This window comes from Sinohyriopsis cumingii, chromosome 9, assembly GCF_028554795.1.
Source record: "Sinohyriopsis cumingii isolate HCF-2022 chromosome 9, ASM2855479v2, whole genome shotgun sequence".
NCBI classification, from domain to species: domain Eukaryota; kingdom Metazoa; phylum Mollusca; class Bivalvia; order Unionida; family Unionidae; genus Sinohyriopsis; species Sinohyriopsis cumingii.
In genome coordinates, this window is record NC_142969.1 from 100,855,133 (window position 1) to 100,869,913 (window position 14,781).

Consider the following 14,781-nt stretch of genomic DNA (forward strand, 5'->3'; position numbering starts at 1 on the left):
CTTCTATCATTAATAATGATTATGATATTAAGACCATAAACAGAGAAAATAATTTAACTTTGTATCAGTTGTTTACATAACAAAAATAAAAACGTCAAATCGGGTCAAGCAGAAATTAACTCAACTTTGGACAAGGTCGGACCAATTATACAATATTACATTGCAATCACATGTAGAGCATGTTACGGTCCTTATACAATTGAAAATAACACAGATGGTTTTAATGACATCATTACAAATCATGGGAAGCGGAAACTGTCGTTGCAATATAAACATTAGAGGAGTATTGTGAATTAGATCAGTTTATTTGTACCTGTCGCGTGGCTTTGGCAAACTCAATCTTCGAAACTGAGAAACACCAAACTATCTCGGCCAGAAGTACTCACATCGACAGTCACAAGTAAATAGTAAACCAAAACAGCTATCATGTGTATATGAGCACGCGTTTCCTGATGTTTGAACGCGATCGAATAAAGTATAAAAGGGAGTTAAATGTGAAAAGAGTATGCATCTATCGAAACATATAGTTAAAGGATGTATGAAGAAAAAAGAACGAAATACAATATTTGCAGCAGAATGATTTTGCAGAACCAAGCTAAGGTTTCTGGCATTCCACATGTTATCTTGTACTTAAACCAGACATTACATTCTGCATGTGTACTGACTATAGCAACATCAACAATGTCACCAAAATGGACTAATTTCCAACGCCATGAATGGATGACACAAAGGACAAAACTGGAAATGTAAACAATGTCACCAAGTTTGACCTTTCAAAACCATTCTGGCTAATTCCAGTCAAGTGAAGAGCGAACGAAATTTCATTCACATCTTCATATGGACTTAAATAATATAAAGTGACGCCTTTTGGTATGAAAAATCCTCTCTCAGCATTCCGATGTTTAATGGACATAATCACTTCTAGATAATTGTGCCGAATAGATCGATGACATCATCTTCTACAACGACACATAGAAAAAATAACTACCAACGATTAGAACATTTTTTGATCGGCTTTGATGCATATCTGACAATTAATTTAATTAAAAGTGAGATTAGCCGTGCTGGCGATATTTTAGGACATATTGTGGGACACTGTCAGGCTAAAGGACTTAAGGTCAAGGCTATCTCTGAATTTCTATTGTTTGTTAATATAACACAAGTGATGCGAGTTTTGGATATTGCTGGATATTAATGTGAATTTAGGTCCCCTTTTCCATAATTGCCGAACCCCTGAGAAATGTTTGAGTACGAAATACAAATTGCATTGATCTGACAAACGCCAAAAGGCTTTTCGTAAATTACAGAAATATTTAAGAGTGCGCCAGTCCTTTTGCTCCAGATTTCAGTAAATTATTTACAATATCTGTTTATGTAACTGTAGTAGTGGTTGGTCGAGTATTGTGTCAAGGAGACACAAATGCCGTGTATCATAGTGTGATATATATATATATATATATATATATATATATATATATATATATATATATATATATATATATATATATATATATATATATATATATATACACACACACACATATATATATACACATATATATACATATATATACACATATATATATATACACATATATATACATATATATATACACATATATATACACATATATATACATATATATATATATATATATATATATATATATATATATATATATATATATATATATATATATATATATATATATATATATATATATATAATGGATTATGCTAGGTTTAATACTAAATTAGTAAAGAAATCATATACATACATACATACGTACGTACGTACATACATACATACATACATACATACATACATACATACATACATACATACATACATACATACATACATGCATACATACATACATACATACACCCATCGATGTGGATATATTTTTTAGCAAATGATGAAACTTTTATATGTGCTTATACGTTTTACTTTCACCCAATGACCCTTTATCAAATAATATAATTTCAGTTGAAAGTCTAGATTACGGAAAGAACCGTCACGACACGTTTCCAAATATGAGGTTTATTTTCTAAATAACTATTCAAACTTGGAATGTGATGAACATTAACCGCAAAGCACGTTTCATGTCGGGTACCCAATACAAACTCTGATTTACAATTGTACCTGATGTTACACATCATGTTTGAAACCAGTCAATATACAATATATGCAAAGCAAATAACATCACTGTTGGAACATTATATATTGTTTGAGATCTAGACTACTTGACATATGATAGACTGATTTATGATTTGCATGTAACAAAGCTCTGAACTTCTGTGTTTGAATAATAAAATCGTTTGAGAGTGCTACTACTTGAGACGTTGTTGACTTGCATTCGTGCATTACTATATGAAACTGAAAGCAAAGGACGTTCAAAAGCATGTATACATACAACAATGTGGATATATTTGTACACAAATGATGCAATTTTCTTTCATCTGTGCTTAAACACGTTCATCTTCCCCAAGTAGACCTTTGCCAATAAATCATTATTAAAAATTCGAGCGCTAGTGTGGTTTGAGTTAACTTTCTAATCGACTATTACACGTTAGAATCTGATGTCCAAACTAGTGCATATTCAGTTTAGAACCCATTAAATATGCAATTGGAAAAAAGACAACTTACATCACAGCGGGAACATGCCTATGTATGGTTCGAGATTTGACTAAATTACTTGACATAGCGTGAAATTTAATGTATATTGTTTAATGATTCGTACGTAGAGAACCTATAAAATGAAAGCGTTTGATATTGCTTTTAATACTTACTACATTTGTAAAGCGGTGCTAGAATAATAGATTTGTATATCATTTATCAACTTATTTAATCTCATATCTCCCTCCCGTTTGTCACAACAAAGTTTATAGTGATAAACCTTCATCCTAAATATTGGTTTTAGTTTAGTGTTTTCCCCCAATGTACCATAATGATAAGTATACAAGACTATTTATGTATTTGATGGCCTAATGTGATCTAGATTGGTTGTATATATCTTATCGGTGTGTGTGTGTGTGTGTGTGTGTGTGTGTGTGTGTGTGTGTGTGTGTGTGTGTGTGTGTGATTTGGATATTTAACGTAGCTTTAACAATTGTTCAGTCGTATCGCTAGGATGTCTGCAGTGTGGCAGTTTATTGTGATGTCTAGCACTGGGACGTCATGTCGCAATCATGTATCATCATGTCCCACCTAGTCATATTATCCTGACACCAGGCCGACCAGTCGTAACACTAAACTCTTAATGCTGAGCGCCAAGCGAGGCAGCTGCTAGTACGATTCTTTAAAAGTCTTTGGTGTGACTCGACCCGGGTTCGAACCCGCGACCTAACATATCTGAGGTGGACGATTTCACCACTTAAGCCACAGGAGTGGTCTTCTTATGTATCATCAGTCCCGCACTGTTTATAAATATATGAGGGCTGAACGAGATTCCTTTCAAATGGAGGCCGTTGAGAAGAACGCTACACTTAGTTTACCCTGTAATGTTCAGAAGAGAATGAAGTTAATCGAAGAGTAGATGTTAGTTCCGAATATGCATTTTTTGGGCATTTGAAGAAAAAGTCAGACACAAATGACATATGCCTTGCAATATCTAGAATAAGCCGCTAAAAGCACGTCTGTTGGCGCGTACCTGGTAATTTTTTCTCCAACACCTCAACTTCATTTATAATGCATCGCGGATTGGATTTGCGAATGAAAGTTACTCGTGTCAATATGTCACCAATGTGAAGGGGAAAAGAAGTGTTTTGTCCTTGGCTGAGAGAGATTACGTTTACTTGAAAGCCGAAAACTGAAATAGATGTTGATCGTATCCTATTTCCATACATTTGAGTAACGACCTTAGAACTTTTATAATCAGTACAACCTCTATTCTTGAAACTCGTTGAAATATCTTGAATAAGATGAAATATTTTCTAAACATACATAGATACATAAATAAGATGAAATATTTTCTAAACATACATACATACATACATACATACATACATACATACATACATACATACATACATACATACATACATACATACATACATACATACATGCATTTGTCTCATCGTCTTCTATCGTAACAAAGTAGTTGTGTGATTACTAATATATTAGAAACTATTCTGGTATTATGTGTCTCTGTGATATTAGTTTCTATATCAAGGCAAAGTTAAACATGTTGATTTTGATGTTGGTCCACTTGAGTACATGGCTCATGCAAAATCTTGGACACAATCACAACATCAGCGTTTGAAAGCGAGACTAAAACTAACTTGAAAGAATACATGCTCTGAAATACCAATAGAAGGCTTGCATATCTCACCCTATCCACACCCCAAAAAGATTAATTTTTATTTGGTTGTCTTTATTAATTTCCTTGAGCTCCGGTGTTGCTGATTTCTACATTTCGTGGCTAGACATAGTAGTTTACGCCCCGAAACTGCGCATGACTTTTGCTTGTTAGCACACAGTAAGTAATTTGTTTTTGTCATTAGGATAACAAAGCTGAGATGGGAAGGATGTGGGCGTGAATAAATTTTGTGTGAAGCCTTATTTGATTGGATAAGGAAATGATCAAATTTGTTTTTATAACTAGAAAGGAGGTGCAAATTATGTTTCAATATTTTTTTATTGTTTTATCTCAAGATCAATTTTGCATTTAATATAATGAATATGTTTCTATAAATAAGAGTAAGCATATTTTGCAATGCTACAATCAGGGTCATAATTATTTATCCATGATTAATTATATGTCCCAATTAACACAGTTACGATCAGTATCGAGATTTGTAAATGCAGTTTTCCAAATGAAATAGCCTTGACTTATATAATCATACCTGTTTATAGATGAGAGTACATGACGGTCGTTAAAATTGATTATATTTACTAAGAAACTCATTCGTTACAGAAAGTGAAAATGGTGTGTTTATGCAATTAAAGCAGATTTAGCAGTGGGATATTTTGTTCTCATTAATGCAAGTGCAGATGTCGAAAGCATTCCTGTAGTGAAGTATATCGAGATGTTATTCATGGACAAATCATGAACAAATATGTAGCCAGGCAGATTTAGAAATACCCTACATATTCATTGCAAAAGAATACGGGTATTAAAGAATGCTTTGGGGAAGAGATGGTTGATGGGACATATTAGACGGGGTAAAAATCCTACAGTTGACTTTGTAGATAGGAGCTATAAATAAAAACGTCGGTGATACACACTGGTATTTCTTTTGTTGTCCTTGTTGTTTGTTTTTTCTTGTTCAATAGCTAGTTCTACAAGAATCATTTGCAACAGAGTGCATAAATTAGGCATTATCCAATTACTATGGAGTCCCTTAAACGATGACCATTATAGTGCCTGGATCACTCGTATTCGTATGGAAATACCGTATTATCTGGAACTCTACTTTGGTCAGCAGTGACTATAAACAAATATTTCTCTCTAGGTCTGACAAATTTTCTTTAATATGTGCATAAATTGCTTTGCAGCCCAATGATTGCGCAGAATGTTCAAGTGAGCTTGAACATGCATCAACCACGAAGAAGTTCATATCTTGACGACTTTTGTTGTTTGTAAATACGATTATTCACCGACTTCCATCTGGCCACGAAGTATACACCTTCTGTTTGCACAGAATGTATAATTACTGGTCTTCTAAACTGGTAGCATTGTTTACCAAAATCACTCATTACGGAATGTGAAAATTGGTTACTTATTCAATTATCTCAGTCAACCTAATATGTGGACCCTAAATATTTCACGAATAAAATATGTCAATATGTTATGGACGATCAATATCGCCCCCTTTTGCTTAGATTACGATAATCGAATTTAGTACCTGGGCTTCCTCGATTACCTCGATGGTCTGTGCGTTCTCTGTGCTAGCTGAAATGCCGATTTTTATACATAATATTTCATACTCATGTCATGTGCTTGCAGCAGAGTTTTTTTCCTATTTTGGGGCTTTTGGTATGTTTGTTTTGGTGGTAATGTTACTTTGTTTTGCTTTCTGTTAGTTTTTGTTGTTGTTGTTGTTGTTAGTTTGGCTTGATTCTTATGTTTAGCTACATCAGTAATACTGAAATGAACCTTAAATTAGCTAACAGAATTTAAAATAAAAGGTAACAGTTATGAAAAACATATATACCTCAAATCACGGATCACTTTTTTTATATAGACGAAGTAATTAGCAAAGATATGGACACATCATGCAATTAAACTAAAGTATACAATGAACCGCAATGCATTCCCGCATAATGAGTGCATTTCCGGTTCTCCTTAAATTCACTAATAGACAGAGCAGAGACATCCACACCTACCCATTAGCGTTGCACACAACGTAAGCTCAGAGTATTTGGATTGACACCTACCCCAAGTGTTTCAGTGCATACGAAAAATTTAATGAGATACAGGTGAAAAATATGGATGCTCTGACAATTTCAGTTTGTGTATGAAACATGGTAATAGTCGAATTGGCGAGGGACATTGAGCCCAAATGTCCGACAAGTTTACAGTGTAGCTGTTAATGATCTTTATATGTGGCAGTATCTGAGTTCGAACGGCGATCCGTACATAAAGGAATGTGTTAGGATTTGTCTGACATAAAACGCTGCAAGTTCGATCGGCGGCCCATAATTATCGGAAAGTGTTAGTGTTTGACTGACATACGGCGATGAATTCATTATTACCTTCCCAGAGGTATGAGTTTGATCATTGCACATTAAGCAGCAATATTGTATTTATGTCATACATTATGTATATGTATTGTATTTGATAGATAAATGGTCTTTGCTCTCTACACATTGATATTTGAATAAATGCTCACTCAATAAATTTATTTTCAAGACGTATGCAGAAAACAGCAAACAATACTGATTCAGATTGAATCTAGTCTCAAGCAAAATTCTGTATAAATACAGCTTTTCGTCATTTTGTATTTATTCAGTTTTATATTATAAAAAAGAAATTTTGTATAAATACAATTTTTAGACTTCTATGTATTTCATACAGTTCTATTTTATCATGTGAAACTGTAGAAATAGAAATTTTCGACTTCTATGGATCAAGGGTTATTGCCTGAGAGTCCACTGTGGGGTCTGGAAAGCACGAGGGACCATATGCATGATTCTTACAGTTCATTGATTCCAAGGTAAAAGACAGGAGCAGAACTCCATCCAGTATATGTCTTTCAACGACCTGTCCAAAGCCTTTGACGTATTCAGTTATAAGAGCTTCTGGTAGATCATAGCACAATTTAATTACCCAGAAAAATTCATTCAAATGTTTCGGCAGTTCCATGATGGCCCAATTGTTCTCACCCTGGACGAATGTGATTCATCTGAACTATTCCCAATCAAAAATGGAGTTAAGTAAGGTGGCATGTTGACCTCAACCTTCTCCGATATGATCTTCTCTGCCACGCTTCCCTGATGATGACACAAGGATCCAGATCAGATACCAGACTGATGGTCACTTCTGCAATCTGTGGAGACTACTGACAAAGACAAAGTTGCAGTAAGTGGCCGTTCGTGGTCTCTGTTGTGGAGACGATTGTTTCTTTAATGCTAAAACAGAGTCAGACAATATTGGTCTCGCAGTATCAAGGAGACAGAAGTGCACTAGGTTTGTTTTAAATTGAGCCAATCATCACAGTGAACAGCAGAACCCGCCAGGCGGTGAATACGTTCGCCCAGTTCGGTAGTACACTCTCAAGTGCAGTTCACATCTATGACGAAACGACGCCTACAAGTCAACAAGTCTGACCTTTGGAAGATGGCGTTTATATGTGTGGAAGCGCAGAGTCACCAGTCTGCAAACAATACCGCATGATCTACAAAGTTTTGTGATGTCAAAACTACATCTGAGACTAGGACTGTGGAGACATATGGCCAAGAAGTTGAACCAGTTTAGATGTCATGAAATGAAAAGATCACATAAACTGTTGATTGACAGCTGAGATGCCAGACCACATCACCAGATTGTCACACAAGCGACAACCATGAAGATCATCTAAAGCCAACTGAAGGGTTGGACGCGAACCCCGAGATCAGAAGGAACGCTTCAAAGTCAAGTCATCCTTGAAATACATCAACATTGACCTTGAATCTTGGGAGGATCTCCTACATTATAATATTATGTATATTTAATCTAATTGTTTATCTGTTAGTTTTAATTTGTTTTATTTCATTACATATTACCGTAATGTAACATTGTTTGCTGGACTTGACCGTGTCCATAATTGGGTTCATTTCTGCTTCACCTGATTGTATTTGTTTATTTTGTACAAATTTATTTCATTATGTAAATAACTAATAATAGCGTCATGTTTCTCAATGTGTATGAGCTTATTATCCGGATTACTATTAGGTAAATAAACTAGGTTCATTAGATCGTTCTTGCAGGGTTTATCCCAACAGATAGTGGTTGCTTTTAGAAAATACTAAGTGTGACCTGAGGTCAAGCAGAGAACTATATTATCTTGTGACTGTTAGGATTTTACCAGTCGTGGTTTAACATCTAGCACATTAAGTTCTAATATCTTGTGACGAGTTTGGGATGAATTTTATTTTCTTCAAATTATTCTCTCTGGAAATACAAAAGTGCTCTAACAAAATTCTTAGAGAAAGACATTCATTGGAATTTATACTGAATTCAGACCTGGAATAAAAAAAATATGTTTGTGATTTAACAAGAGACTGTTGACACATTAGCTCTTTGCAGACCATAACAGACACGTCTTCGCCTTCAATTTTGGATCTCGTCGGGACTTGAACTGAGTTTTATTTAGAACTTTTTATAGTTTGGACTTGTGTCTTTAACTCTTGGATTATTTGGTTTTCTCATTTTTCACTTTGCAACCTAGGGAAATAAAATATTTGTTCAATTTTATAAATCTTGTTGTCTTCACTCTTTTCTGTTACTTCTTTTAAGAGCAAATACTCATAACAATACATTCACCTTGCACAGTTGCATAGCTGAAGAGAACAACAGAGGTAGTGCAGATGTGTAAACAGCAGAATTCGCAACAGGTCCTCTATTGATGAAGCAGCCTCAAGTGGCATATCTCCTTTCTAATCTTCAACAGACTGTTTGGAGCAAAACTTGTCTCCTTGCGTTTTATGTTGTATTATTGGCCTGATAGTTTCAGTAAATAAATGATACCGCGATGTTTCGAAACTGCATAGGGGCCAATTAATAATAATTTATGACTTACTAGGAAATCATTAATTTTTCAAAACAACAATCGATCTCAAAATCTATAACTTAGACATAGCATTTGTTATAAAGCTGTTGATAGCAGCAAAAGATATTCTAGTCATGACATATTATCGTTTCAAATATCGTGATCGGATAAGCAGAAGACAGACTGATAGGTAACCAAACGTTTTGGTGGAGTGTCAGGGCCGGATAGGGTAAACCGGTTGCTACCAGACGGTCCAGGATCATGTAACCTCGCTATGCGGCCCTTTGCCGTATTATGACCAGATAGATATCGCAAAACGTTCGGCGCCGTTTCAGAGCCATTTACGTTTGGAAACGTTTGAGAAGTAATCTGGTCTCGAAACGGCAAACCGTAGTTAAACGGTGTAAAGCATCACAAATGCAACTTACACCATATTGCTATGTGACAGGCATTTGTTTCCTGTCAACCTTTGTGCTACCAAACATAAACTACAGTATTTTTGTTTAAAATTTCAAAGACTAATATTCTGTTGACATATACTCTTTTGTGTAACCAAAAAGACTTGTATTTTCACTGCAAAATCTTAAAGAAATTTGACTTTAATGTTTACAGTGCTATTTGTATATGATAAACACATTTCATCTGGCGGATTGATTAAACCAGTAACAATACAAAAATACATATAGAAGAAGAATATTAGATGAATATCTGTAATATTTGTTTTCTGATTATGTTTTCTTTTAATGCATGTCTGAAACAATATAAATTTTAACAAACCAGATGCTCTTCATATCCCAGAGGAATACGAACACGTGGTTTAAATGGAATCTGAAATAGAGGTAATAAATATGTACTTTATAATAATAATAATAATATAATATATATAATAAATATGTACTATATAATATTACACTTTGTATAAATCAATGATAATATAAAAAGGATTTTACATTTTTCGGCATAGTTTTCCTTCACAAATTAAAGAAAATATTAAAAGTTCATGAAAAATGCACACATAATTTTAATACTTGGATTAAAAATAGTGTTACTATGTTAGGCTTAGCACATAGAAAGCCAGTGCGAAAATTAGGAAAAGAATGAACTATGTAAGAGGCAAGTTTATGATAGAAAACAATACATATATAAAGGTGAAGTCATTTTAACACAAACGTTTCTGTTTCAAGACGCACGAAGGAAGTGTACAGTAATTGAATTTGCGTTCAGATGATGTAGTCTGTGTTTTGACACGCGACTTAAGGAAATTGCTTGATATTATGTTCATGAATATTAATGGACGTTTGGACATCTTGATGTTCATTACACAGAAAACGATAAGATTTTATTTGCAGAACATAGACTTTAGTGTCATTTTACAGATGAGAATATGTTAATTATTAGAAGCATTTTGAAACAGGGCATATCATTTGAATGCCATACGAATGAATGTAATTATCCGTACTGTATCTCGATATTATAATTATGTCATGCATTGTTTGTTTGCGGACTTGTGACTCAGAACTGAAGGAAAAATTATTTGCGCAAAGAAACAACAAACTTCACGAATTTTTCAGTAAATATCAAAGTAAATATATACTCATTTAACCAAAGTACATCTTTGGGATCAGCATGCAATTTCTGCACGTTAAATACAAACGTTATATATCCAGTACTTGTAATGTTTAAGAACACGAAAAAGAAAAGTAAAAAGAAATAATAAATCTATCTCGATACAAGTTTCCCTCTCAAAGTAAAAACCGTTTCTTTTTGTTCAGTTTAACGCCTTCTACTTGGACTGGCAGTTACGATACTAAAATTGAACGTGTAGTTTCGCCAAACATGGAAATTAATATAAAGCGCGATATTAACATAACAATAGCTGGACCTGATTCCGAGTTAGCATCTGTTTTTGTTGATCACGTTTACGCTTCTCGCCCACAATCCATATTCGGAATCAGTATTTAGTACCCGGTGTACGCCTCGCCAAACCAAATGTCATACAAAAGTTCTAATACAAATATTGAACACAGATTTTATCTTGATAACTCTTGTTTCATTTGTGAACAATCCACAGCATTAGAAAATACATAATTTATATCATCCTGACCGCAACAATTTGTTAAAAGCTTGGTGCACTGATTTACCAAAGCAAACACAAATGGCGTAGCTTCTCTCACCAAAACAAAGATTTGCCGAATTCTAAAACTTTGCGAAACAAGACATTGATGTTGAAATTGTTATATCTGTTCATGAAGTTTGTAACATTCATTTCAGTTTTGATACGCAAAAGGCTACCGTATCAGATGGTGTGAGTGACTACCGTGTCAGATGGTGTGAGTGACTACCGTGTCAGATGGGGGAGTGCTAAAATACGAAGTTTTTCTGCAGATATTATAAATCCCTGCCTCACTGATCCCTTCAGTAAATGTTTAGAAACTGATGTTCACATGATGAAATAAGCCAAGGTTTATCCTAGCCATAAAGATGGACTCTTGAATGACCCATTAAATTATAGACCTACTTCTATTCATCCTGTCATTTACAAAATAACGGAGAAACACCATTCTAAGCACATATTTCGCTATTTCAGTAAATGCATTCGTCTAAATCGACCTCGATCTAAGTAAGGGCACAATCAGTCGTTTCAAACTGCACTGACTAAGTTAACAGCTGACTGTCTACTGTCTCTGCTAACTGCCATATACATAACAATTCTTATATTCCATTCACGTGTTCAGCATGAAGAAGTCAGGTAGCCAACCCACTCATAGACATGATCATACTATAAATGAATTCTACATAGACCTGACGAAAATATTATATCACTAAACTGCCTGGAACTGGCATCAGATACTGTCTGCCTCATATAACGTCTTGAGGTATCATCTTTGCTTGTTACCAAGAGAAAACTCGTTCCCAACTAATAAATGACAACCAAGCACACCTAAAAACGTTTGATAACTCAGTTCGCAGAACAACTTCATAAGTGCTTGCTTTCGTTGCTTGACAAGCATGCCCCAGAAACGAAGTGCAGGCTATCCATTCAGAAACGTTCTTTAAGGTATATTATTGTCAAGGGACATACGTTCTCAAATTCCAACGATTTTCTCCCCAGTCTAACTTTCGTCAGTTCTCAATTTTTTCCGCGACAAAGTGCAACCATGCGTGCCAACAAATTTTCAGCCAACACATCGTCATCACACAGTTGTGATACAATATTTCATAGGCAACTTTTAACATCATCTGAGCCTATCTCTACAGATTTCTTACCTAAGATCCTGATGAAGAAAGTACAAAGTATATTTAATTGGAACTGTATGATTAACCTTATTCCTTAATTGACGGTAGGAGTTTGGGCGTACATGACTAATCTCGTGTAGCCTGAACATATTTAGTTTGTTTTGAGTTCTAAATACAGCATCGACTCTAACTCCAGAAGATTCTTGAAACGAAGTTTGTTTGCAGTTTGATGGAAATTTCCATTAAGATGACCCTCATCCGCTCATTCCTGTATCTTGCAAATTCGTAAAATCTAGTTACATTACTTGTTAATTCATTTGTTCAACAGTTACCAGTTATGTTTAATCAGTCTTTGCAACATGAACACTTTCAAAGTAACTGTTATGTACTTATTTTGTTCACCATTACGTTTACATTATCGGATTTGTGCAGTATTAATCCATACTGCTCTGCTTCATACTGCACAGCACGTGTGTCTAAATAGTATACAGTCTGTTAGGAACTATTTTGTATTGTAAGTAAACAATGGACCTTCATGATTTATTAGTTTTGTCTGTAGATGAACTAAGCAAACTGCATAATCTATTTGAAAGTATAGACACAGTATTGACGAAATCATTCTAAAATAGCAAAAAAGCAGATTTGGGGAAAAAATTAGATCATCTCTCTAGGAGACGTCCCATTTTACAAGTCAGTCCAATCACTAACTTCGAAAAGTTTAACTGAAGAATGTTGGTTTTGGAACGAAAGGTAGAACCTCGGAGCCAATAAACCAAGACTACGAAGAAGCTCTATGATTAAGTCCACCCTTCATACCACCAGTAATGGATTCCACTAACCAGCATTAGAACCAGTAAACTATGGCGTCCCGCAAGGCTCTGTTTTAACACCTTTCCTTTTTCTACTCTTTATAAACGATCGACTTATATTCCGTAAATATTTTTATTCCGATATATTTACTTTTAACGCAACTATCCACTATTCTGGCCGCTCTGCTACTGTTGTCGATTATCATTGACAGACCGATATTATCTCTCTTGCAAAGTGGCGTACGCAAATTACAATGCACACAAATCTATCAAAAGCTGTTGGAATGACAAAGCATTCCACTCAGAAGTTTGTTTCTCTGTCGATCCAGCTAAAGTCGGATTTTTTAGTTGTGATATACTGGATATAATAGCCGTAAAAGAAGCCCGATATACTTCCGACCGCTCCATATCCACCAATGTTAATTTCACTTATTTAAACGTATACTCAACATATTCTTAATCAGGTTAATATTCTAAATGGTAATAAGCTTGCTGGACCCGATCAAATTCATCAATATCTAGTTACTTTAATTGACAATTCATTTGTTCAACTGTTACCAATTATTCAGTCTCTGCAGTATGGTCTTATCTTCCACACCCGAAATGGAATATCACACTCATGCTGCTTTGCAATTTTCTCTGTTTCCTTTTAACGCAGTTGATAGTGTTAAAATAGTTATTGAATAATCTTGCCTGAAACTAGAATTGATTATTTGATATAATTTGCAAACGGTGTTGATCATTGTTTTAAAATTTAATAATGCTTTTAGCCAGCCATCGCTACATGTCTTGAAGTATTGATTTTTCAGACGCATAGGATTTTGAAGATAATTTTCTTTCACTTCATTGTGATATTTCTTTGGTGCTAATGTTGCCCCAGTGTACATCCGAATTAGTCATTCCAGCTTTGTGTCGGAGCCTGGCTCGTTGACACATTTCAAGCCTGAATTGACTACTCATCCAAAAATTGCCATTAGTGTTCATCGTAACTGTGGCATAAAGTCACCACATGTTGAAGTTAGAACAGAACTTAAAGTTGCACAATTTGCATAAAAACAGTACAGTATGTAAATCCAGTCATGATTCTCTAAGATAACCCGAAGCAGCATTCTTAAATTTCCAGAATGCTTTCTCTTAGGTTCCAACACTAACTAGGTCAATATTGCACAGTGGTCACTGTGGAAAGGTGGGTTCACTGAGAAAGCGGTTATATATATATTTTATATATAAAATCGTCTTGTAAATCACAAACATTTTCAATAATCTTTTCCTAATTTACCTAATAGTTATTCAAAGAATGAGAAATTTTACAGAAAAGCTAATCTGAATTCAATCGTGATATTGACCAGGTTACGCTGCTCAAATCAAATCTTTTCTTGTAGAACATATTGTCTTTTGCATACATCTATTAGTCCTCCACCTTGGCAGGATCTGTCTTTAAGAATAGGTTGATGAAACCCAGGTACAAATATTTGTGTCTTAGACTGGAATATAAAGTTTTAATTCTTACAGACAGGTAATGGTATTAAAGTCAATCCTA

At 34.6% G+C, this 14,781-nt stretch overlaps 1 protein-coding gene across 1 annotated transcript in view; it reads right to left on the reverse strand.

Moving 5' to 3' along the window:
• LOC149792345 (uncharacterized) overlaps positions 1-14,781 on the reverse strand; it is a 297,776-nt gene that overhangs the window by 128,741 nt on the left and 154,254 nt on the right. Inside the window, exon 3 of the mRNA XM_089969559.1 lies at positions 9,973-10,023. Within this exon, the coding sequence (XP_089825685.1) occupies positions 9,973-10,023 (51 nt within the window). The remainder of the gene's footprint in view (positions 1-9,972; positions 10,024-14,781) is intronic.